Below are 20,914 nucleotides of genomic sequence, written 5' to 3' on the forward strand. Positions count from 1 at the left end.
GGATATCACAATTAATTGCAATTGCCACTGAACAAATGAAGGAGAAGAATGAAAGGTATCCATTGATTTCTTTTTCAATTGCTAAATGAACCTTTGGAGTTTCTAAAAGTTTTGGCATGTAATCTTTTCATATTTGTTACAAACATGATGCAATATTTTTCCAGTTGTTCCCTGCTTCTTTACAGTTGTTAGATTTCCATGTTCTTGTTTTTCTGCATTCAGGATCAACAGTTTTCCATTTTCTAGCCAGTTGTAGCATATTACAAAAATGGGTTAATATTTTTCAAAGCTGTTGGTGCATATTTACAATCCTAAAATTGTGGTTCTTACAGAATTCGTAGAACAGGAGAACTTTTGACATATATTCGCACTTTGAAGATGTATGGATGGGAACTTATTTTTTCTGGTTGGTTGATGGAGACAAGATTTTTGGAAGTGAAACACCTAGCTGTAATGCTTTAAATTTTGATTTACATCTTTAGAAGTGAAACTGAAAAATTTTCATTGAAACCCACTGAGCTAGTGTTCAACAACGGCATAATTTAATTGATTACTATCTTATTAATTTTGATCCTCATGTTTTATCCATGTGTTTTTAGACTCGGAAGTACTTGGATGCATGGTGTGTATTCTTTTGGGCTACTACATCATGTTTCATCAGTGTTTAGGAAGAAGTTATAGAAGAAGAAGAAGAAGAGGTGAACAAGATGAAGAGGGGAAGTGTATGAGAATTTGGGGATTTAGGGTTACATATATTAGGGGGACTAATATGGGTAAAAATTGGAACTTAGCCAGCTCAGCTAGCCGTTGGGAGCCCTCCAGCGTGGCAATCCGAGGCCACGTCAACGCTCCGGTGATGAGTCATCACCTGAAATATGGCCAGGGACTAGTTTGAGTGCTCGGAGCTCTATCTGGAGGACTACAATAGGAAAATCGGAATCTTAGGGATTACTATGAGTAATTGCGTGAATCTCAGAGACTACTATGGATATTTACTCAAATGTACAAGTTAATTAATGTACAAGTTAGTTAAATTCAAGTCACCAAAAAAAAAAGTTTGTTAAATTCAGAAAATAAATAGATAAGTGGATAAATTTGGGAACAATTTTTGCCGTTTCAGATTGTCTTTCGTCCTGGCTAGAGTCCCCCACCACCACCATCACTCCATCAGCACCACCACATACTGACCCCACCATTTTCCACTCTCTCCCAACACAAAGCACAAACACACTCATCAAATCACCATCATCATCATCAACAACAAAATTTCTTCTCTTTCTCTTTCCCCTTCCCTCTTTACATTCACTTAACCCAGAAAACACTACCCTTTCTCCGTTTCCCCCTCTTCACCCTCTAAATTAGTAACCATTTTCTTTAGCTTCCCTTCCGATCCAAAACACTCAAATCAATCGTCACCGTCCGATTCCTTTCACCACAGAAATATCAACCGTCCCCGCCATGTCCAAACACATCCAATTCTCACTCCTCACACTTCAACCCTCTTCTAACACACTCACCCTGACACCATAGTCTTTTCTTTCTGACTTCTCTTTTTTTTAAGAAAAATAAATAATAAAAAAGTTCTCCAATTTTTGGAGACTCTGAACCGATCTCGATGGAGGACAGGAGCGTGAGGAGGACGCGCCAGGTGGACGTGGTGATGGACTGCGTGATTCCGTACATCGATGACCCGAAAGACCGCGACGCCGTGTCTCAGGTGTGTCGGCGGTGGTACGAGCTCGATTCCATGACACGTAAGCACGTCACCATCGCGCTATGCTACACAACCACGCCGGACCGCCTCAGGCGGCGGTTCCCTCACCTGGAGTCTCTGAAGCTGAAGGGGAAGCCTAGGGCGGCGATGTTCAACCTCATACCGGAGGATTGGGGCGGTCACGTGACGCCTTGGGTGACGGAGATCTCGCAGCACTTTGGATGCCTCAGGAGCCTCCATTTCCGGCGCATGATTGTTAAGGACTCCGATCTTGAGGTTCTTGCTAAGTCACGTGGTCACGTGCTTCAAGCTCTGAAGCTTGATAAGTGTTCTGGTTTCTCCACAGATGGCCTTTTCTTTGTTGGCAGGTTTTGCAGGTATGCTTCCACGTTTCAGTTTCGCATATTACTGTAGCATGATAATTTTCAAGGTTTAAGCGCAAAAAAAGTAAAAAAATAAAAAATAAAAAATGAAAAAAATAGAAGAAGAAGAAGAAGAAGAAGAAGAGAAAAGAAAAGAAAGAAAGTGTTTTACATAACTTATTTCTGAGGATGATGATTTGATATGTGTAATGAATATTCAATAATATATCATATTAATTAATCTAGGCTTATCATTATCATGATTTTTAATTAAAAAAAAAATCAATATTGATGTTGCTTATTTGCATAATATAACTTGGTTAGTTTTGGTTGTGAATTATAAGGTTGTTAGATGAATGAATATGTTTAAAGTAGTGAGTTGACTTGAGATCATTACTAATTGGCAAATTGGCATGTTCATGTTGTTCCTACGTGAGTGTGTGTTTAGGGTAACTTTGTTTGGTTGTTTAGTTGGAGGATTCTGGTGGGGAGTGGTTAATGATTCTAATAAGTAACTGATAGCCGCTACCTGTGCGATTGATGGAAGTGTTTTGGGGATCGCAAGTCTTGTCTGATTTTTCATGAATTTTCTATGATGAAAGTAGCAGCACCCAGTGTTGTGCCTCAACTATCTAATGCAGCTTTCTACATTATCTATTATGGTTTATAGGTGTATTCATTGTGTGGCAGACATGGCAACTCTAATTTCATTTTAGTCCTGGTGTCAAGTGAATTCTTTTGTAACTTGTATGATAATCTTCCATAATATTTAGTGATTGGAGCGTTAAACTGAAATAGCTTGTTCATGCTGGTAGAGCTTCAATCCTTCAAAAACATTTTTAAAGTTTAATTGATTGATTGATAATTGATGGGATAATAAGTAGGATGAATTTCATATATCCATCAACTAAACATCTATTGACCAATTTTTGAAAGAATTTTCGGCTGATATCATTTGAAATGTATGCCTGCAGAATTTGAGTGCATCTCTAAATTTAAATTTTGCATTTGGCAGGAATTTAAGAGTCTTGTTTTTGGAGGAAAGCACAATTGTTGAGAAAGATGGTGAATGGTTGCATGAGCTTGCTTCAAATAATACGGTTCTTGAGTCACTCAATTTTTACTTGACGGAAATTGCGGCTGTAGGAATTCAGGACCTTGAACTTATAGCCAAAAATTGCCCCAACTTAGTCTCCGTGAAAGTTACTGATTCCGAAATCTTGGATCTTGTGAACTTCTTTCGCTATGCTACTTCTCTAGAAGAATTTTGTGGAGGTGCCTATACTGAGGAACCAGATAGGTACAATGCTGTAACATTACCAGCCAGGTTATGCCGATTGGGTTTGACAAATATTGAAAGCAATGAGTTGCCAATGGTGTTTGTTTATGCATCCATACTAAAAAAGTTGGACCTCATGTATGCAATGCTGGATACAGAGGATCATTGCAAGTTAATTGAAAAGTGCCCCAATTTGGAAGTCCTCGAGGTAAATTCCAGAATGCTTGTTCTTTGAAAAGCTCATAATTTACCTGTCTACTTCTCGAATGTTTACATGTGTATCGTGCATAATTACATATGTATGCTCCTCGAGCAATCATTACTATGTTTGCATATATTGATTTGAAATTGCCACATCTACCAAAGGAAACTTGAAAACTGTAAGATAAATCAATTTATACGGTTTAGAGCTTAAGACAATACATTATTTTGAACAAATAGAGATTCATTTAAAATATTTCCTTTGGTCTTTAAAATTGATATCTTTGCTTATGAACAGTCAAGAAATGTAATTGGAGATAGAGGATTGGAGGTTCTTGCTCGCTGTTGTACAAAGTTAAAAAGGCTTAGGATTGATAGAGGTGATGATGATCAAGGAATGGAAGATGAAGATGGTGTTGTTTCCCATAGAGGATTAACTGCTTTGGCACAGGGATGTCCAAAACTCGAATATTTGGCTGTTTATGTATCTGACATCACAAATGCATGTTTGGAACAGATTGGAACTCACTTGAGAAACCTTTGTGATTTTCGCCTTGTCCTGCTTGATCATGAAGCAGAAATAACCGATTTGCCACTTGACAATGGAGTAAGGACTTTACTTATGGGTTGTGACAAGCTTAGAAGATTTGCTCTTTATCTCCGACCCGGGGGCTTGACTGACCAGGGTCTTGGCTACATTGGGCAATACAGCCAAAATGTAAGATGGATGCTACTTGGCTATGTTGGACAGTCCGATGCAGGGCTTTTGGAATTCTCTAAGGGCTGTCCGAATCTCCAGAAACTCGAAATGAGAGGCTGTTCCTTTTTTAGTGAGCGTGCACTAGCCATTGCTGCAATGCGCCTGGCTTCTCTTAGGTACTTGTGGGTGCAAGGCTATGGTGCCTCTCCTTCTGGACGCGATCTTTTGGCTATGGCTCGCCCCTTTTGGAATATCGAGTTGATTCCTTCTAGACACGTGGCGGTAAATAATAATCCGGAAATGCCAGTAATCATTGAGCATCCGGCTCACATTCTTGCATATTACTCTCTTGCGGGGCAAAGAGATGATTTTCCGGATAGCGTTGTACCTTTGGAATCCACGGTATGTGCATAAACCTTTTCTCACTCATCTTTCCCCTTTCCAAGTTTGGCTTGTAACAACTTGCTCTATTTGTAGTATCAGGGGTTTTCATTTTTTCACTGCAGTTCCTAGACAATAGTCTTACAGTAAGGTTGTCTTCTTACTTGTAATTTTGAAACTCTTCTACCGTTCTACTGTTCTACCAACTCAGTAATTCGGTTCTCTCTTAGCTGATGATGCTCAATTTTGTGAATAAGATGATGCGAGAGTTAATTTTTCTATTTGAACTCTTAATCAGACCTAATTTTTCTATTTGAACTCTTAATCAGACCTTTAATCTAAGGTGTTTGCTTCGACGATAAATTTATACGTATCAGTACAATAAAAATATGGACAAATTAAAACACATGAACAAATTAAAACACGACATGTGAATTATTTTTACACGTCAATAATTAATTTTTCTTTTTTTAAAAACATTATATCAATAATTTTACTAAATCACCCTTATACTTTAATAAAAATAAAAATAAATTTTATTTAATTTTTATAAAAAGACTTAAATATTTTTTTTTTTGTATTGGACAAAAACAACCCTAATTCTTTAATTTAATCAAAATTCAATTAACTTTAGTTTTATAATTTTAAATCTGAATCAATTTAAAAATCAAAACCAAAATACATTTCATTATTCATATATTCAAAAATTACTTTGTTGATCATGAACCCTAATCTAATCTCTCTTACCCCTTAATACCAAAAAAAAATATATATCTAAAAAATTGCTTTAGTTTTCTGCACTATTTCTGCTTTAGCTTCCATAGCCTCTACTTCTAATAGTGAGCATTTTAATTCAAGTGTTTTTTTGCCTCAAGTGCTCTAATTCTGGATTGATACTTTTCTTCACTAACCTTGAAAAGATTGCTTTGCTGATGGCATAGGACAGGGAAACAAAGTGATATGATGAAATCAATGCAGAAAGAAAAACAAGTCAAAGTAGTAATAAGTGTATTTGGCATGCAGTTCTTGAATGTTTTGCTTGGGCTGACATGCAGCGCTAAAGCTCCTGGAAACTTTTCTCAACAAGCAGGCGACGCGCTGAATAACAAACATTAATATTAATGAATGAACGAAACGAGCGATGTGCAACACAAACCAAAAATTTTTTAGATATATTTTTCTTTTTGGTACTAAGGGGTAGGAGAGATTAAATTAGGGTTCATGATCAACAAAGTAATTTTTGAGTGTATATAAATAATGAAATGTATTTTAGTTTTGATTTTTAAATTGATTCAGATTTAAAATTATAAAACTAAAGTTAATTGAATTTTGATTAAATTAAAGAATTAGGGTTGTTTTTGTCCAATACAAAAAAAGAATATTTAAGTTTTTTTATAAAAATTAAATAAAATTTCTTTTTATTTTTATTAAAGTATAAGGGTGATTTAATAAAATCATTGATATGATATGTATTTAAAAAAAATTAATTATTGACGTGAAAAACATAATTTATATGTCGTATTTTAATTTGTCTATATTTTTATTGTACTGTACGTATAAATTTATCGTCGTACCGAAGTAAATAGGATACAAGATGTTAGTATGTTACCAATGTATGATTTGGTTGACTATCTTGGATTTTGATTGGATACACAGAATATTCCGGCCAATAAAAATGAGACAAAAAGCTAGAATTCTACGGAAATTTGGCAATTGAAACAATTATATAACGACGAAGTTTTTACATCACGTCTATAATAAATTCAAATCATAGTTCAAATCATTGAAATTTTGAATACGTTAATATTTTCTAATGAAAAGAGACCACTCATAGGACACTTATTTTTACATCACGTCTATAATAAATTCAAATCATAGTTCAAATCATATTTTACTTTTTTATTTTTGGGTCAGAGAATATATTCTAATTAAAATAGCTAATTTTTTAATTTAAACTATGAGAAGTTTTCTTTTGAAAAAAAAAAACTCAACACATTAAACTTAAACGTAAATCTTATTATAATAGAATACTAAGGAAACAAACAAATAAAATAGAAATTAAAGTACTCAACAAAGGGCTACGATAGTGAGTTTAAATTCTTTGAATACTTTTGACTTATAAAACACACAAGAAAAAATGATGAAATCAAATCTCATGAGCTTTTAATTTTTGAAATGTATTTTTTTATAGATGTTAATTTTTTTATATGAAAAAAATATTGGTGTTTTTGTTGAAAATAGAATTATTTGATGTAATTACATGTGGGTGGATTTTGTAGGTAGAGAGTCAACATACAAGATGCGTGTTGCAATATACAGGATGCGTGTTGGACACGTGTTATCATTCTGGCAACACGGTGTTGGACATTTTTTTTGCATTTCTACAGTATTGTAATACACTTTAAATATCAGCATTCAACTAAAATACCATCTTTATCACCATATTAAAAATAATTTCTGCATTTTTCGTTTGTGGGGTATTTCATAATTTTCTTTGGTGGAATAGAATCAAGTGAAGAATGAAGATATTTATTAAATTTAAAGAAGAATGTGTATTTTTTTACTTAAAAAAAAAAAGTAATCTTTACTCTTCATCAAAACTCTCATCTTTACACTTACATATCGATGATAAATTGATAATCGGACTAGTGACCATTTTTTACCCTAAAATCCAAACATCAGTTGGTTCTCAATTTATCATCAGCAACCTTTGATATTTCTTATTCTTCGTGAGCACTGCTATTGGGTAGCTTGGCTTCTTGCATAATAAAGTCTCTTTTCCCTTTCTTTTTATCCATAATAAAGTGAATGTATTTTTTCTTCACACATTACAGATTGGGCAAATCACTATCTTTCTCAATCCTCAGTTACAAATCCAAAATTTAATTTCTGACTTCTTAAAATAAAAAGCTTATCAATTCTGTAATGAACGACAGACAAATTACATAACAAAGTTTCCCTCCTTCCTAAATAAGCTATCCATCCTAAATTCATTCTTCGCCTGGCCTTAAGCTCCTAACACAACAAATACTTGTCAATGCTATGGTACTATCTTTGGTTTCGAGCATATTGCCAGAAATTAAAAAAAAAAAATAATCATAAGAAGAAAGGGCAAAATTTCAAGTCATGAACCATACAAAACAAAAGTTGAAGTGACTGAAAAATTCCCAATGCCAAATTAATTTATTGTTGACTCCTCAATTTGAATTTGTTGTGAGGCTATAACCAGGAACCTTAGCAACCTTTCCTTCTTTCATGAAAGATCTTATTCTCTCCACCTCCTTCCACAATCCGTGATTTGCATAGATATTGCACAATACCACATAAGCACCATCATTCCAAGGTTCCAATTCTTGCAAATGCTTAGTTACCCATTCTGCCATATCCACATTCCCATGTTTTTCACATGCACCCATCAAACACCCCCATACTATAGAATTTGGCTTCATAGGCATCTCCTCCACCATTTTTCTAGCCTCATCAAGCAATCCTGCTCGACCCAACAGGTCTACCATGCATCCATAGTGTTGCATTTGGGGTGTTATTCCATAAACATTCTTCATCATATCAAAATAGTATCTTCCCTCTTGAACTGTCCCACCATGCACGCAAGCACTGAGTAGTCCAATAAAAGTCACATAATTGGGATTTACTCCTGCCTTTATCATACACCAGAAGCAATCTAGTGCTTCCTTAACATGTCCATGCATCCCATATCCTACAATCATGGATGTCCATGACGAAACATTTCGATCCTCCATTGATGCAAAAACTCTATATGCCAAGTCCATCCGGCCACACTTTCCATACATGTCAATCAGCGAATTCAACAACAAAATATCCGTCTTCTCCAAATTCTTAGCCTGGAAAACACATTTGTGCAGCTGGATTGCCAAATTCAAGTCACCAATGCTCCCACAAGCTGATGTCAAGCTAACCATGGTGACACCGTCCGGCACAAACCCATGTCTCCTCATATTGATAAACATGTCTATTGCATCCTGGGCAAGCCCAGCCTGCGAAAGGCCACCTATTATGGCATTCCAAGAACCAAGCTTCGGTTGAGGATTTTCATCAAACACCTTACGTGCACTTCCAAATTCACCAGCTTTACAATACAAACCCAAGAACCCTGTTTCACAATACTCATTGGATTGCAAACCAAGCTTCACGGCAACAGAATGCAGCTGCTTTCCAAGCTCAACAGCGAAACACTGACACACAGCCTTAAGAACAATGGGCATGGTATAATGATCGGGCAAAACCCCTTCTCGAAGCATTGCAACATGGATGTGAAGTGCCTTGCGTGGAGCATCTAATCTAACATAGGCCCTGATGATATTGTTCCAATTAAAAGGTGCAGGATTTGATTCGAGAAAGTGGGTTGTTAATACATGGGCATATAGTTGGTTCAGTTGACGTATCCCACTACAATTAGATAGCTGGGTAGCTACCAATGCTACAACATTGTTTTCGTTTTTTGTTGTTGCAGAAAAACAACGAGAAATGACAGCAAAAATGGAACCTTTGAGATGGAACAACCTTGGCATTACCGCATTAGCCAAGTTTGAATCCAAATCATAAGATATGTAGTTTTGTATAGTTTTGTTTTTCCTCTTTAAACTGTGGTGCACAAAGGTGCACAAACCGCAGGATTCTTACACAGTTCCAAAGCTGCTTCCAGTAGTAGAAGGGTCAAATGAATGGCGGTCTAGTTACAGCGGCCTTGTCGCAACCACAAAATAAGAAAAATAAGTTAGGTCCATATTTTAAAACTTTTTTATTTTGTTTTAAAATAAATTACTATATAATTTTAAGGTTTTAACAATCTTTTTATTGGATTTTTTACTAAAATAAAATAAAATAAATAATTATTTTTCAAAATTTCATTTTTCAACTTTAATTTTTTAATACGATTTTTTTTTATTTAAAACAAGTTCGTCGGGATTAAGCGAATATTATAAAAAATATAGAGTTTGCTGGGAGTGTGATAAACTCGCCCTAACTAAAAAAAATCGTATTTAAAAGATTAAAATTAAAAAATAAAATTTTAAAAAATAATTATTTTTTATTTTATTTTAGTGAAAAATTCTCTTTTTATTTGATACTCATATAAATAAAAATATCATATATTTATATAATTTTAGAATAATTATTTAGAATCAAAAAAATAATTAACAGAAGATAATTTTATATATCAAGAGAGAATTTATATATATATATATAAAAAGAATAAAATCTTACATTCAAGTCATAATCCTAATCAAGTTCAACATATTATTTTAAATTTACACATGTATATTTTATTGCTGTCACTTCTTCTTTTTCTTCTTTTTCTTGATACTACGTCGTCTTTTTCTTCTTCTTTTAAATTCACGCACGTCAGTTCTTCTTCTTCTTTTTCTTTTTCGTTATCGTTCTCTTTCGTTATTGTTATTACCAACAACATCAATATTTTTTGCTAAGATCTTTATTGGTTCCGATTTTTTTTAGTGCCATTATTAAATAATTTCAGTTTATTTCTCAGTTTATTTAAGGTTCATTTGAATCTAAAAATAAATCCAATATATTTTTATTGATGATTGAGTTTTTTTACTATTTTGTTCAAATTTGAACTTGATACGGCCGTTACAAATCCGATGTCATAATTCGGCATTATATACAATAACTCGGCATTATGCACTATAACTCGGCACTTTACGTTATAACTCGGCGTTATACGTTACAATCAGACTCAACGGACTACATCCTGGAATAAAAATGTCCGACCAGACATTATCACTTATTAAAACCTATTAATTGCTCTTCAATTCAGATGATCAATAGAAACGTAACCGACTATTTTATCTCATCTATAAAGGTATGATATTTTATCTTCAAAGGATACATTGAATTCTCAATACTGACTTAAGCTTCGGAGTGCCTTTGCATGTACACTCCCCCCCCCTGTTTCTTGCTCAAAGCTCTACGCGATTGGACATCCTCTTGGAGTAAAGCTCGGATTACCACAAATCTCAAAGGTCGGCACCGAAGATAACAACTCGGCGTCAATTTCCAGAGACCGAGCTGTCCCTCCAGGTATCCATACAAGAACAGAACTAATTTTTGTTCATTTGTGAATTAATTGAAGTTCACTTGATACTACTGTTAACTATTGACCAAATTTTTTATTCCTTAAGAAATTTAAGTTCATTTCTTAGTTTAATTTAGGTTCATTTGGTTTCGTTTCGCTTGAATTTACTGAGCTTGTTCATATGTATTTGTTTAGTTAGTTTTTGTTCGAATCTGAACTAATTTCGGTTCATTTATAAATTAACTAAGGTTTACTTGATGCTGCTGTTAAGTATTGACCAAATTTTTTATTCTTTCAAAATTTTTGATTCATTTCTTAGTTTACTTTAAGTTCATTTGGTTTTGTTTCGCTTGAATTTGCTAAATTTGTTTATGTGTAGTTGTTTAGTTAATTTTTGTTCAAATCTAAACTAATTTCAGTTCATTTGTAAATTAATTGAGATTTATTTGCTGCTTCTGTTAAGTATTGACCAAATTTTTATTCCTTAAAGAATTTCGGTGCATTTTTTAGTTTAATTTAAGTTCATTTGGTTTTCATTTCGCTTGAATTTGCTGAACTTGTTCATGTGTGGTTGTTTAGTTAGTTTTTGTTCAAATCTAAACTAATTTCGGTTCATTTATGAATTAACTGAGGTTCACTTGATGTTGCGGTTAAGTATTGACCAAATTTTTTATTCTTTAAGAAATTTCGGTTCATTTCTTATTTTAATTTAGGTTCATTTAGTTTCGTTTTACTTGAATTTCTCCTCCTCATTTTTCGCTTCATTTTCTTCTTCTTTTTTATCTTTTTTTCTTCATCTTCTCTTTCTTATTTTATTTTCTCAAATTTTTTCTTGATTTACTCTCTTGAGAAGAATAAAACCAAGAAAAAGAAATGCGAAAGGAGGTGCAGATGAGATGTTCCATAAATCGGTAGTATGTTATAGAGAATGGTGTAGTTTGGACCCCTTTTATTGTTGATGGCAATGCTGGAGATAACACTAGGGACAAGTTTCTGTTTCTATGTTTTTACAGGCTACTTGTTTGTTAGCTTCTTTCCGCTCCACTGTTTGTGTTGAGCTTTCTTTTCAAAAAAAAAAAACGCAAAAAAGAAAGAGGAATTCAAAGAAAAAAGAGAAGAAACATGAAGAAGTAGTAGAAGAAAGAGGAGGAGGAGAGAAACGCGAAAAATTTTATGTAGTTGGAGTGGACTAAATCCCCAAAATGGTCCCTCAGATTGGGCCCCTGCACCAATTTCACCCCTGAGTTTCCAATTGTACCATTTTGGTCATCGAGATTGAACTCCGGGCACCATAAAAGTCCCGAAACCTATTTCCGGCCTGAGTCAGCAAATCGGAATGCTGATCTGGCAAGTGACTGCCACGGTGGATGTTCCATACGGTGTCGTTTAGGGTTTTGGCGCCTAAGGAGAGTAAAACGTCACCGTTTTACATGAATGAAGAAAACAAAACGTTAGAGCCATATGGGTTTTGATCACTCACAATCTTCTCCTTCCTTTCTCCAACACCAAAACACTTAGACTCCCTCTTCCTCTGACAATGGTGAAGGCTTAGTGTAGTGGTTTAGGGTTTGCGAGTTCAACAGTTTTGCGGGACTGCTAGTGTCGTCGTGGAGTTCACAGTGCCGTTATTGAGGAAACACCATTGTTGTTGTTATTGAGGTGAGTACATAGTGCCCTTATTTTTTCTTTTTCGATAATCATAGTTTGACTTTCAAGGGTTTAGTTGGCTTTCTGTTTGTTTGTGGTGGGGTGTTTTCATCGTTGATAAAGGTTTAAGGTTTCATATATTGTTCTGTTAGGATATGGGTTTTAAACATGCTCTGTTTTTACCTAATGAAACAAGGGAAAGTTTTTTTTTTTTTACCATCCATGAAATGCAATCTGTTGATTTTTGGGTTATGACCATGGTCATTGAGTTAATGTGTACAATTTTTATTTCTGATGCAGATGAAAAATCTAATTGACATTATGTTCCATCATGGGGGTAGCTTTGTAAAAAATAAAGAAGGAAGGATGGTTTATTCTCCTAATAAAAAAAGTTATTTGGCTGATATTGATGAAGATACATTAGATATTTTCTATATTAGGAATTACCATAAAGAGCTTGGGTATGACAAGATGAAGGAATGTTGGTGGCTTGTTCACCAAAAAGCTTAATGATTATTGAAATAATGATTATTTATTTGATTTTGTATGTGTGTGACTAACATTGGTTAATGATGATGATATATTGATTATTGATTCTTGAAATCAGGAAGTCTGCATAATAGCATAAGCAACCGTTTATGAGTTGTTCTTGAAATCAATTTGGTGAATTTTATTTGGGTTGAGTATGAACTGATTCTGTAAAATTGGAATGGGACCATGTTGTTTGCACGATATAAATGTTAAGTTCTATTATGGTGAATCAGTGTGAAAGTTAGGAACTGTTATGGTGCATTTTTTTAAAAGTCAGGGTCTATTATGGTGCACGAGGTAAAAGTTAGGGACTGTTATGGTGAATCATTATGTGTTCTCACTCAACATGGCTATGTTATCTCAATTTCTGTTGCAGGGTCTGATTCCAGCCGTGAGGGAGGTAATGCCTAATGTGCATCACCGTTTTTGTGTGTGGCATTTGTGGTGTAATTTCAACAAACAATGGAAAGACTTGGAGCTAAGGAGATTGTTGTGGGATTGTGCACGGGCCACTACGTACCAGGAGTTCAAGGAGTTAATGGATAAGATTAAGAGGCTTAATGAGGATGTCTGGACATATCTAGAAAAATGGTCAAGGGATTCATGGACAAGGTTAAAGTTCAGTCACAAGCTGAAATTGGACTTTATTTGCAATAACGCATGTGAAGTATTTAACTCAAAGATAAAGGAAGCACGAGGAAAGACAATCATCACACTGCTCGAGAAAATCAGAATGTTTGTAATGCGCACAAACCCTAAGAATAAGGTGAAGTTGGAAAATCATGTGGGAATACTACCACCAGTTATCAAAAGTAGGCTTGAGAAGGTTAGGAAGGAGTCTAAAAACTGACATCCAATTTGGGCTGGTGATAATGGTTATGAGAAATTCAAAATGCATGGTCATCCTACAAACCATGTTGATTTGGGAAAAAGACTTTGCACTTGATGTTATTGTCCAGTTCCTGGTTGAAGAGGAGCGGCTCGAACTCCCTACTGCGTAACTAGCACCACCCATCATTTGTCACAAGAAGAAGAAGAAGAAAGAAGACAGAAGTGGAAGAAGAAGATGAAGAAGATAGGGTTCACATTGAGTTTAGGGTTTATAAATGGGAGTAGGGACTATATTGGAGCAAATTCACCAAATGTCCACTTCATATAGCCGTTTCCACATCCACCGTGGTAGCTACTTGCCAAATTAGCACTCCGATTTGCTTACTTAGGTTGGAAATAGGCCTGGGGACTTTTATGGTGCCCGGAGTTCAATCTTAAAGACTAAAATAGTGTAATTGAAAATTTAGAAATAAAATTGGTACAGAAACCCAATCTAAGGGACCATTTTGGGATTTAGTCAGTTAGAATATGTATTCACACTTCACTAATAAAACTGATTTTTATTAAATTTATATCAATTTAATTGGACTTGCTTGTGAAAAAAATTTGAATGTGTAGCAAATGTCTAAAAAAAAGGATTAGACAAGCTCATCTATTTTTGTTTAAATCGCAAGTTATACAAACTAAGTTTAATTAATCAACTTTTAAATGAGTTGTGATTTTATACTCTGCCCATTTTTACAAGTGACGAGTCAGTTTGTTTTGATTGCTCTACCAATCAGTTTGTGTAAAAGGTATGCTTACTATCGAAAGGCCAGTTTCAGGGCTTGGGAAAAAATATTATTGGGCTGGACATAACGGCCGAATACGCTGACTTCCTCTTTTCTGTTCATCAATTAAAAACAAAACCATGTTCTTGACAAAAAAAATAAATAAAAAAACAATGTTTTAGTTGATCGTAAGCTGCAGTAAGAGGGCTGAAAATATTCGTGGCCGAGAAAAGAATGGCGGAGGAAACATCGTCGGAGGTGGAAGCATCATCGGCCGGAAGGGATGGGGAGGAAGGGGAGCCTTCAGCGACGGTGCTGGATCTCACGAGCTGCCAGATGCACGACCTCGACTCGGTCGAGTTACCCCCTAACCTGACCGAGTTGGACCTCACCGCGAATCGTTTGTCTTCGTTGGACCCTCGCATTGGGAACCTCTCTCATCTCAAGAAGCTCTCTTTTCGTCAGAATCTCATCACAGACGACGCCGTTTTGCCCCTTTCTTCCTGGAACGCTCTCTCCGATCTCCAGGTACTCTCTCTCTCTCTCTCTCTCTCTCTCTCTCTCTCTCTCTCCATTTAGGGTAAAATTGGGCGTCAACTTAACCTAATTGAGTTTGGCGTGTAAATTTACGTGGAATTGGAATAATCGGGTGTGGTGCAATACGTAGGAGCTTGTGCTGCGGGATAATCAATTGAGGAAGATTCCTGATATGAAGATATTTAAGAGCCTTTTGGTTTTCGATGTTTCCTTCAACGAAATCAACTCTCTTCATGGCTTGTCCGCTGTCTCCAACACCCTCAAGGAGCTCTATGTCTCGAAAAATGAAGTTCCTAAGATTGAAGAGATTGATCACTTCCTTGACTTGCAGATTCTTGAACTCGGTTCCAACAAGTTGCGGGTTAGTTAGTTACTTAGTTGGTTCGTGGAATGTACTTGAACTGTGCTGTGATTGATTGATTGATTTTGATTTCGATTTTTGGTTCAGGTGATGGAGAATCTGCAGAACTTGACGAATTTGCAGGAGCTGTGGCTTGGCCGGAATCGGATCAAAGTTGTAAACCTGTGTGGTCTCAAATCCATCAAGAAGCTTAGTTTGCAAAGCAATCGCCTCACTTCGATGGCAGGATTCGAGGTATTGCATCAAGCAAAATTGTTTAGTTTAGCGAAGAGTCATTACTCAAACTGAAACTTGTTTATGACACGTTTTCTTTTCCTCATTGTTTTAATTTGAAGTTAATATCTTTGGATCGTGTTTTGGATTTAGGGTTGCGTAGCGTTAGAAGAACTATACCTGAGCCATAATGGTATCACTAAAATGGAAGGCTTGTCTTCTCTGGTCAACCTTCGGGTTTTAGATGTATCATCAAATAAGCTAACCTCTGTGGATGACATTCAGAACCTCACAAAGTATGTATATACACCTTCATTTTTTACACAATATAATCCTTGGTAGTTGCTAGCCTTATGTTCTTAATTTTATTGCTCCATTTAATCTACTATACAGATTAGAAGATTTGTGGCTGAATGACAACCAAATAGATTCGCTTGAAGGGATTGCTGGGGCTGTTGCTGGTTCAAAAGAAAAGCTTACCACTCTCTACCTAGAAAATAACCCATGTGTATGTTTTAGTATTTCAGCCTTACAAGTTTTGGTGGAAATTGGGTCTGCCTTTTTTTTTTGTCACAGTTGTCTTATCTATACTTTCAACAACTTCGAATTATGTTTTAAAATTTATATTTTTAGAATTTTTATATAGTTATACTTACTCGTATATAAATATAAATTCAAGTGAATAACTGAGATTTAGGGTCCATTTGGAAAGCTTCATGACATAAGCTACTTTTTTTGGGCTTTTGACTTATTAAAAGTCACATTAATGGTGTTTGGTACAGTTTTTTAGATATACTTTTAACTTCTCGAAAAGTTGTTTAAGAGCTTTTGAAGAAGTCAAAAAATTTAACTTCTCTCATTCTCAAAAGCTATTTTATCACTCCTATTTATTACATATCTTTAAAATAAATACTTCTATGATAACTTTTCAAATACAAAAGGATTATTCTCTACATACAAGTCATTTACGCATACAAGTCCATACAAGTCATTTATATTGTATTGTTTAAGAATTTTTTATGTATGTGTATTGATAAGTTCTATATAATTCAAAACTCTTCCTCTTCTTCCTTGCATTATAAAAGTGAATTTTATTGAATTAGGGTTAACTTGTATAAACTTGTATGTCAAAAAGACTTGTATGTGTAGCAGGTCTCAATACAAAATAACTTATTTATAAGCTGTTTTTAATATAAGTCCTTATGTTTTAAGTTCTTTTTCCAAAAGAACTTAGGGTTTGTTTGGGTGAGTTTCTAAGAAAAGATCTTTTTTCGAGTTATTTTTTTTTTAAATGATCTTATAGAAAAGTAAAAGTAATTTTAGTTTTGGGTATCTCATACAAAAAGATCTTTTTATTTATCAATTATTATGTTTGGGTATAACAATATAAAAGTACTTTTTTGTTTATTTATTACATGAAAAACATCTTTTTTTTACGGAAAAAAGATCTTTTAAAAAAAGATGTAAATTACAACTTCTCAAAAAAGATGTTTTTCTGATTTTTCTAGTGTTTTTACTTTTACTACTAGAAATTTGCCAAACACACCAAAAAATAAAAAAAGATATTTTTTCATTGAAAAAAGATCTTTTTTTATCAAAATAATGGCGCCCAAACAAGCACTTAATTAAGTTGTTTACCCAAACTGGCCCTAGGTAGTTTTATCATTGCTCCTCTCGTTTAAGAATTATGTTTTTCTCTTAAATTTATATTAATTACATATATTGTATTATAGCATATCATGTCGCTAGAACTGAAAGTGAGTCAAGCTAGCTCGAATTCGACTCGTTAACAGCTCAAGAAGCTGAGCTTGTGGGCCGAGTTTGAGCTTGAATTTGAGCTCATATTAAATGAGCCGAATTTGAGCTTGGGTAAGCTCAACTCACTGGCTCGATTATATATGCATATAAAGTTATAACTATATATTACTTGTTATAATTATTTATATTAATACATATATTATGTATTTTATACTTTTAATTTATAATGATAATATATAATTTCACACGTACAACTATAACATTCATGTTTGTTAAATATATGAAGGTGTATTGTTTTTAATGTATGTCATATCTAAATTGTAATATCTTTATTTATTTTATTGTAGGTCGAATGGATAACAGGTCTAATTAAATTATTTATGATAAAAGAAAGCAACATATTTATATATTAGTGTTTTGCTAACAAATTTGTTATTCATCTTTTATATATGATTTTGATAGAGCACATAAATTATAATTGATAGATATACAATATATATAATTGATTGATTATGAATGAGTCGAGTCGTTAGCCAAGCTTAATTTTCATCAGCCGAGCTTGGCTTGGTTTGACTTGACTCAGCTCGGATCATTTCTAGCCCTACATGTCGCATAGTCTAAACATTGTCATATATTCGTATGTCTATGGCATATCCATATCACTTGTCAGTGTCCGTGTTTCATAGGTTCTATGTGAATATGGTTTTTCCTTTCCCAATATAATGTATCATCTCTTTACTTTTTCCACACGCACATACACACATCCCCAGCTCAATTGTAGATTCTGAGTAATGCTTTCCTTATTATCACTATTTATCCTTTTTTCCCCTTCGCAGTTAAATGAAGTATATCACTATTTATGTAAGAACTAATCCTTCCGTTGTCATGCAGGCTAAGACACCCAACTATACTGCCATCCTGAGGGAGATCTTCCCCAACATCCAACAAATTGATTCTGAAATATTCTCTTAGAAGTTTCTTGGCTTTAAGCTTTTTCAGAAATTGGTAGCATTTAAACTTTGTCGCTTCACATTCATTTGTAAGTTTTATATATTCTATGAATGGTTAATAGCTGCCTTTTAGATTGCAGATTTTGTTGATATCTTTGATGCCTTTCTGTCATGCATGCAGATCCTGGTTTGAAAGATTGATGATTTGGCTGTGTCCACCTGAAGAGCATATGCGTAACAGTCATAGGACAAGTTTATGTGGGATTACCATTGTTTACTACTTACTAGTAAAATGAATATGCTTGTTATATGTTTCTTGTTTTGCGGAACACTTTTGTTTTATCATGTTTATGTAGCAGACAATTTTTTGAGTAACGTTTTCTTTTGCTGTGTTAATGTTATGTCGAGCTACCTCACCTTATAAACAGGAGGATGTAATTTAATGATCGTCTTCAGATTCATTGAAAATTATCCATAGCAAGTAAATATTTGTTTTCTGTAGTATCCATTCAGCATACTAGTATTATATCATATATGCAGACAATTATTACATGTTTAATTTATGACTAGTTAGATTTTGGTTGGCAAATTCTAATTCTTTTAAGGAACTTCGAAGTGTCATCGGCAAAACTCGTAATAGCTTGAATGGTTATACTGATTCCATTGACCAGATCTTGAACAGGTTGAGGGAAATGCTTGAAGCTGAGACTTGCCGAACCATTGAACCAGAAATTTTTTAAGTCTTCCTCTATCATAGCAGAAACATTAACGAAATTAACAATGGCCCTTCAAAAGCAGCCTCCAATACCTTAGTAACCACAGGCCCTTTGGCTCTTTCTTGTACTGATGATTATATAATCTCCAAGTACTGATCTTGTTCTTCAAGAAAAGGTTCAATCCTAGTTACTGAAACTTTATGTCATGCATCTCCATGAGTTCAAAACTCTGTTAAATGGATCACCGTCCACCTCTCCAAATGAAAATCTTGTCATCATGTGCTTTTTTTTTTTGGTGACTAAATATAAAAGAAAGAAAAAAAAAAGATACAAAACCAAATTAATTGGCTAGGGTCATATCTAAATCTATTAGATGTTGAAGCTCACTCCATGGTTGGCTCCAATTCGAGTGAATGTCCGCGACAGAAGCAGCTGCTTTAGCCATACAATCTGCAACACTATTTGCAGTCCTCTGAATTAAAAGAATAGAGACTCTCCAATTCCAATTCATAACCTCCTGTATATGCTTTGCCAAATCCCATTCCGGAATATCCTTACCAAGCATTCTTTGGTTTACCAAGAAAAGAGCTTCTAAACAGTCTGTTTCACAAATAACCTCACGAAATCCACTCTCCCAAGCAAGAAGTAAACCTCTCCAAATTGCATACAATTCAGCAAAAAGAACACTGCACACTTCGACTTTCCCAGTGCAACCTTTCAACCAACATCCATCAGGATTGCGAATGATACAACCAAAACCAGCATAGCCAGAAGGAGCAAACCAACTAGCATCACAATTCAATTTAACAGAATAAACTGGAGGTGGAACCCAATGCAAACAAAGTGAAGGAGGAGACAGAGATTGATGCATAGCAAAAATAGTGTGAAACTCCCTTACTGAACTACGAATCAAACTCACCACTTTACTAGCACTCCATGAATCATCTATATTAAATAAGTCCTGATTCCTGCTTCTCCAAATCCACCAGATGGTCGAAAAGAAAAGAAAAACATTTTCACTCCTTGCACCTCTGTAGAGTCAATCATGTAAATTCGAGTTATTTGAATACAGGCCTAAAAGGTTCCAGACCTCCTTGGCACTAGGGCACTCCCGAAGACAATGAAGAATTGATTCAGAACCATTCTGACACCGATGACAGGTGCTAGATAAAGCTAAACCACGACCCAAACGAAACTCTGCCGTAGGAATAGCATTATGAAGACTGAGCCAAATCAAGAACTTGTACTTCTCAGGAATATGCAGTCGCCATACCCACAACCAATTATCATGCTCATTCCAGTCAAACTTTCTTTTGGCTAGCCAACTGTACCCACTCCTAGCTGAGTAAAGTCTAGAAGATGCCACACCCCACGACCAACCCGAACTCTCTCCAGCATTCAAATCCGGATTATAAGCATTCAAACGCTGTTTGACATCTTCTGGAATGGTAGAGAAAATATCATGGAGATTCCATTGACCATCTTTCCAAACGTCTCTAATAGTTAAATCAGAGTCAGATATATGTACAAAAGGGACATCTTGAGCAATTGGGCCCTCAATACTCCAATTGTCAAACCAAAAAGATTGATCAAGTGACCCAACGCACCAAGAGAAGGCATCCTTAAGAGCACCAAAAGCCTTTGAGATACTCTTCCAAACATGAGAAGCATTGCAAGGGACAGGGCCATCTAAAACTCCCTCATTCCTCAGATACTTCGCCCTCAATAGAGCAACCCAAGGCTCGTCCTGACAATGAAAAAGTTGCCACACCAATTTACCAAGTAAAGATATATTAACACACGCAGGATCTCTAACACCCAGGCCACCAAATTTTTTTGGAGTGATCACGGTCCTCCAATTAACAAGAGAAAGACCTTTACCATCAACTT

At 34.9% G+C, this 20,914-nt stretch overlaps 3 protein-coding genes across 9 annotated transcripts; 2 read left to right on the forward strand and 1 right to left on the reverse strand.

The window, feature by feature from the left end:
- The first annotated feature begins 1,027 nt into the window (after positions 1-1,027).
- LOC112785137 (coronatine-insensitive protein 1) lies at positions 1,028-7,104 on the forward strand. Of its 4 annotated transcripts, none has more exons than XM_025828572.3 (4): positions 1,028-2,091; positions 3,092-3,563; positions 3,855-4,658; positions 6,917-7,104. In XM_025828572.3, the coding sequence occupies exons 1-4, from the start codon at positions 1,616-1,618 to the stop codon at positions 7,040-7,042; spliced, it is 1,878 nt and encodes a 625-aa protein (XP_025684357.1). In that variant the 5' UTR covers positions 1,028-1,615; the 3' UTR covers positions 7,043-7,104. The 4 variants fall into 4 exon arrangements, with proteins under 4 accessions (XP_025684357.1, XP_025684359.1, XP_025684361.1 ...); XM_025828574.3 differs by lacking the exon at positions 6,917-7,104 and adding an exon at positions 5,558-5,924; XM_025828576.3 differs by lacking the exon at positions 6,917-7,104 and adding an exon at positions 5,579-5,924.
- Positions 7,105-7,500: 396 nt separating this feature from the next.
- LOC112785280 (pentatricopeptide repeat-containing protein At1g77170, mitochondrial-like) lies at positions 7,501-9,344 on the reverse strand. The gene has a single exon (XM_025828737.3). It carries the CDS (start codon positions 9,185-9,187, stop codon positions 7,835-7,837), a length of 1,353 nt encoding a protein of 450 aa, XP_025684522.1. The 5' UTR covers positions 9,188-9,344; the 3' UTR covers positions 7,501-7,834.
- A 5,060-nt stretch (positions 9,345-14,404) lies between these two features.
- LOC112783647 (protein phosphatase 1 regulatory inhibitor subunit PPP1R7 homolog) lies at positions 14,405-18,809 on the forward strand. Of its 4 annotated transcripts, none has more exons than XR_003193503.3 (7): positions 14,405-15,017; positions 15,157-15,387; positions 15,475-15,621; positions 15,754-15,896; positions 15,994-16,108; positions 18,250-18,397; positions 18,490-18,809. XR_003193503.3 is itself a non-coding variant. In XM_025826680.3 (7 exons), exons 1-6 carry the CDS (start codon positions 14,724-14,726, stop codon positions 18,328-18,330), a joined length of 1,011 nt encoding a protein of 336 aa, XP_025682465.1. In that variant the 5' UTR covers positions 14,456-14,723; the 3' UTR covers positions 18,331-18,363; positions 18,490-18,809. The 4 variants fall into 4 exon arrangements, 3 of the variants coding, with proteins under 3 accessions (XP_025682465.1, XP_029152255.1, XP_072085470.1); XM_025826680.3 differs by having other exon boundaries at positions 14,456-15,017; positions 18,250-18,363; XM_029296422.2 differs by having other exon boundaries at positions 14,473-15,017; positions 18,250-18,363; positions 18,442-18,809.
- The last annotated feature ends 2,105 nt before the right edge of the window (positions 18,810-20,914 follow it).

The sequence above is a fragment of the Arachis hypogaea genome, chromosome 20 (assembly GCF_003086295.3).
Source record: "Arachis hypogaea cultivar Tifrunner chromosome 20, arahy.Tifrunner.gnm2.J5K5, whole genome shotgun sequence".
In the NCBI taxonomy this organism is placed as follows: domain Eukaryota; kingdom Viridiplantae; phylum Streptophyta; class Magnoliopsida; order Fabales; family Fabaceae; genus Arachis; species Arachis hypogaea.

What these genes read in the sequence shown, in the direction of transcription:
- LOC112785137 (XM_025828572.3), top strand. Translation starts at nt 1,616, where the DNA reads ATGGAGGACAGGAGCGTGAGGAGGACGCGCCAGGTGGACGTGGTGATG. An exon ending in TTTGTTGGCAGGTTTTGCAG is followed by an intron (nt 2,092 to 3,091) that starts GTATGCTTCCAC and finishes TGCATTTGGCAG; the next exon opens with GAATTTAAGAGTCTTGTTTT. An exon ending in CCAATTTGGAAGTCCTCGAG is followed by an intron (nt 3,564 to 3,854) that starts GTAAATTCCAGA and finishes GCTTATGAACAG; the next exon opens with TCAAGAAATGTAATTGGAGA.
- LOC112785280 (XM_025828737.3), bottom strand. Translation starts at nt 9,187, where the DNA reads ATGCCAAGGTTGTTCCATCTCAAAGGTTCCATTTTTGCTGTCATTTCT.
- LOC112783647 (XM_025826680.3), top strand. Translation starts at nt 14,724, where the DNA reads ATGGCGGAGGAAACATCGTCGGAGGTGGAAGCATCATCGGCCGGAAGG. An exon ending in GACATTCAGAACCTCACAAA is followed by an intron (nt 15,897 to 15,993) that starts GTATGTATATAC and finishes TCTACTATACAG; the next exon opens with ATTAGAAGATTTGTGGCTGA. An exon ending in ACCTAGAAAATAACCCATGT is followed by an intron (nt 16,109 to 18,249) that starts GTATGTTTTAGT and finishes GTTGTCATGCAG; the next exon opens with GCTAAGACACCCAACTATAC.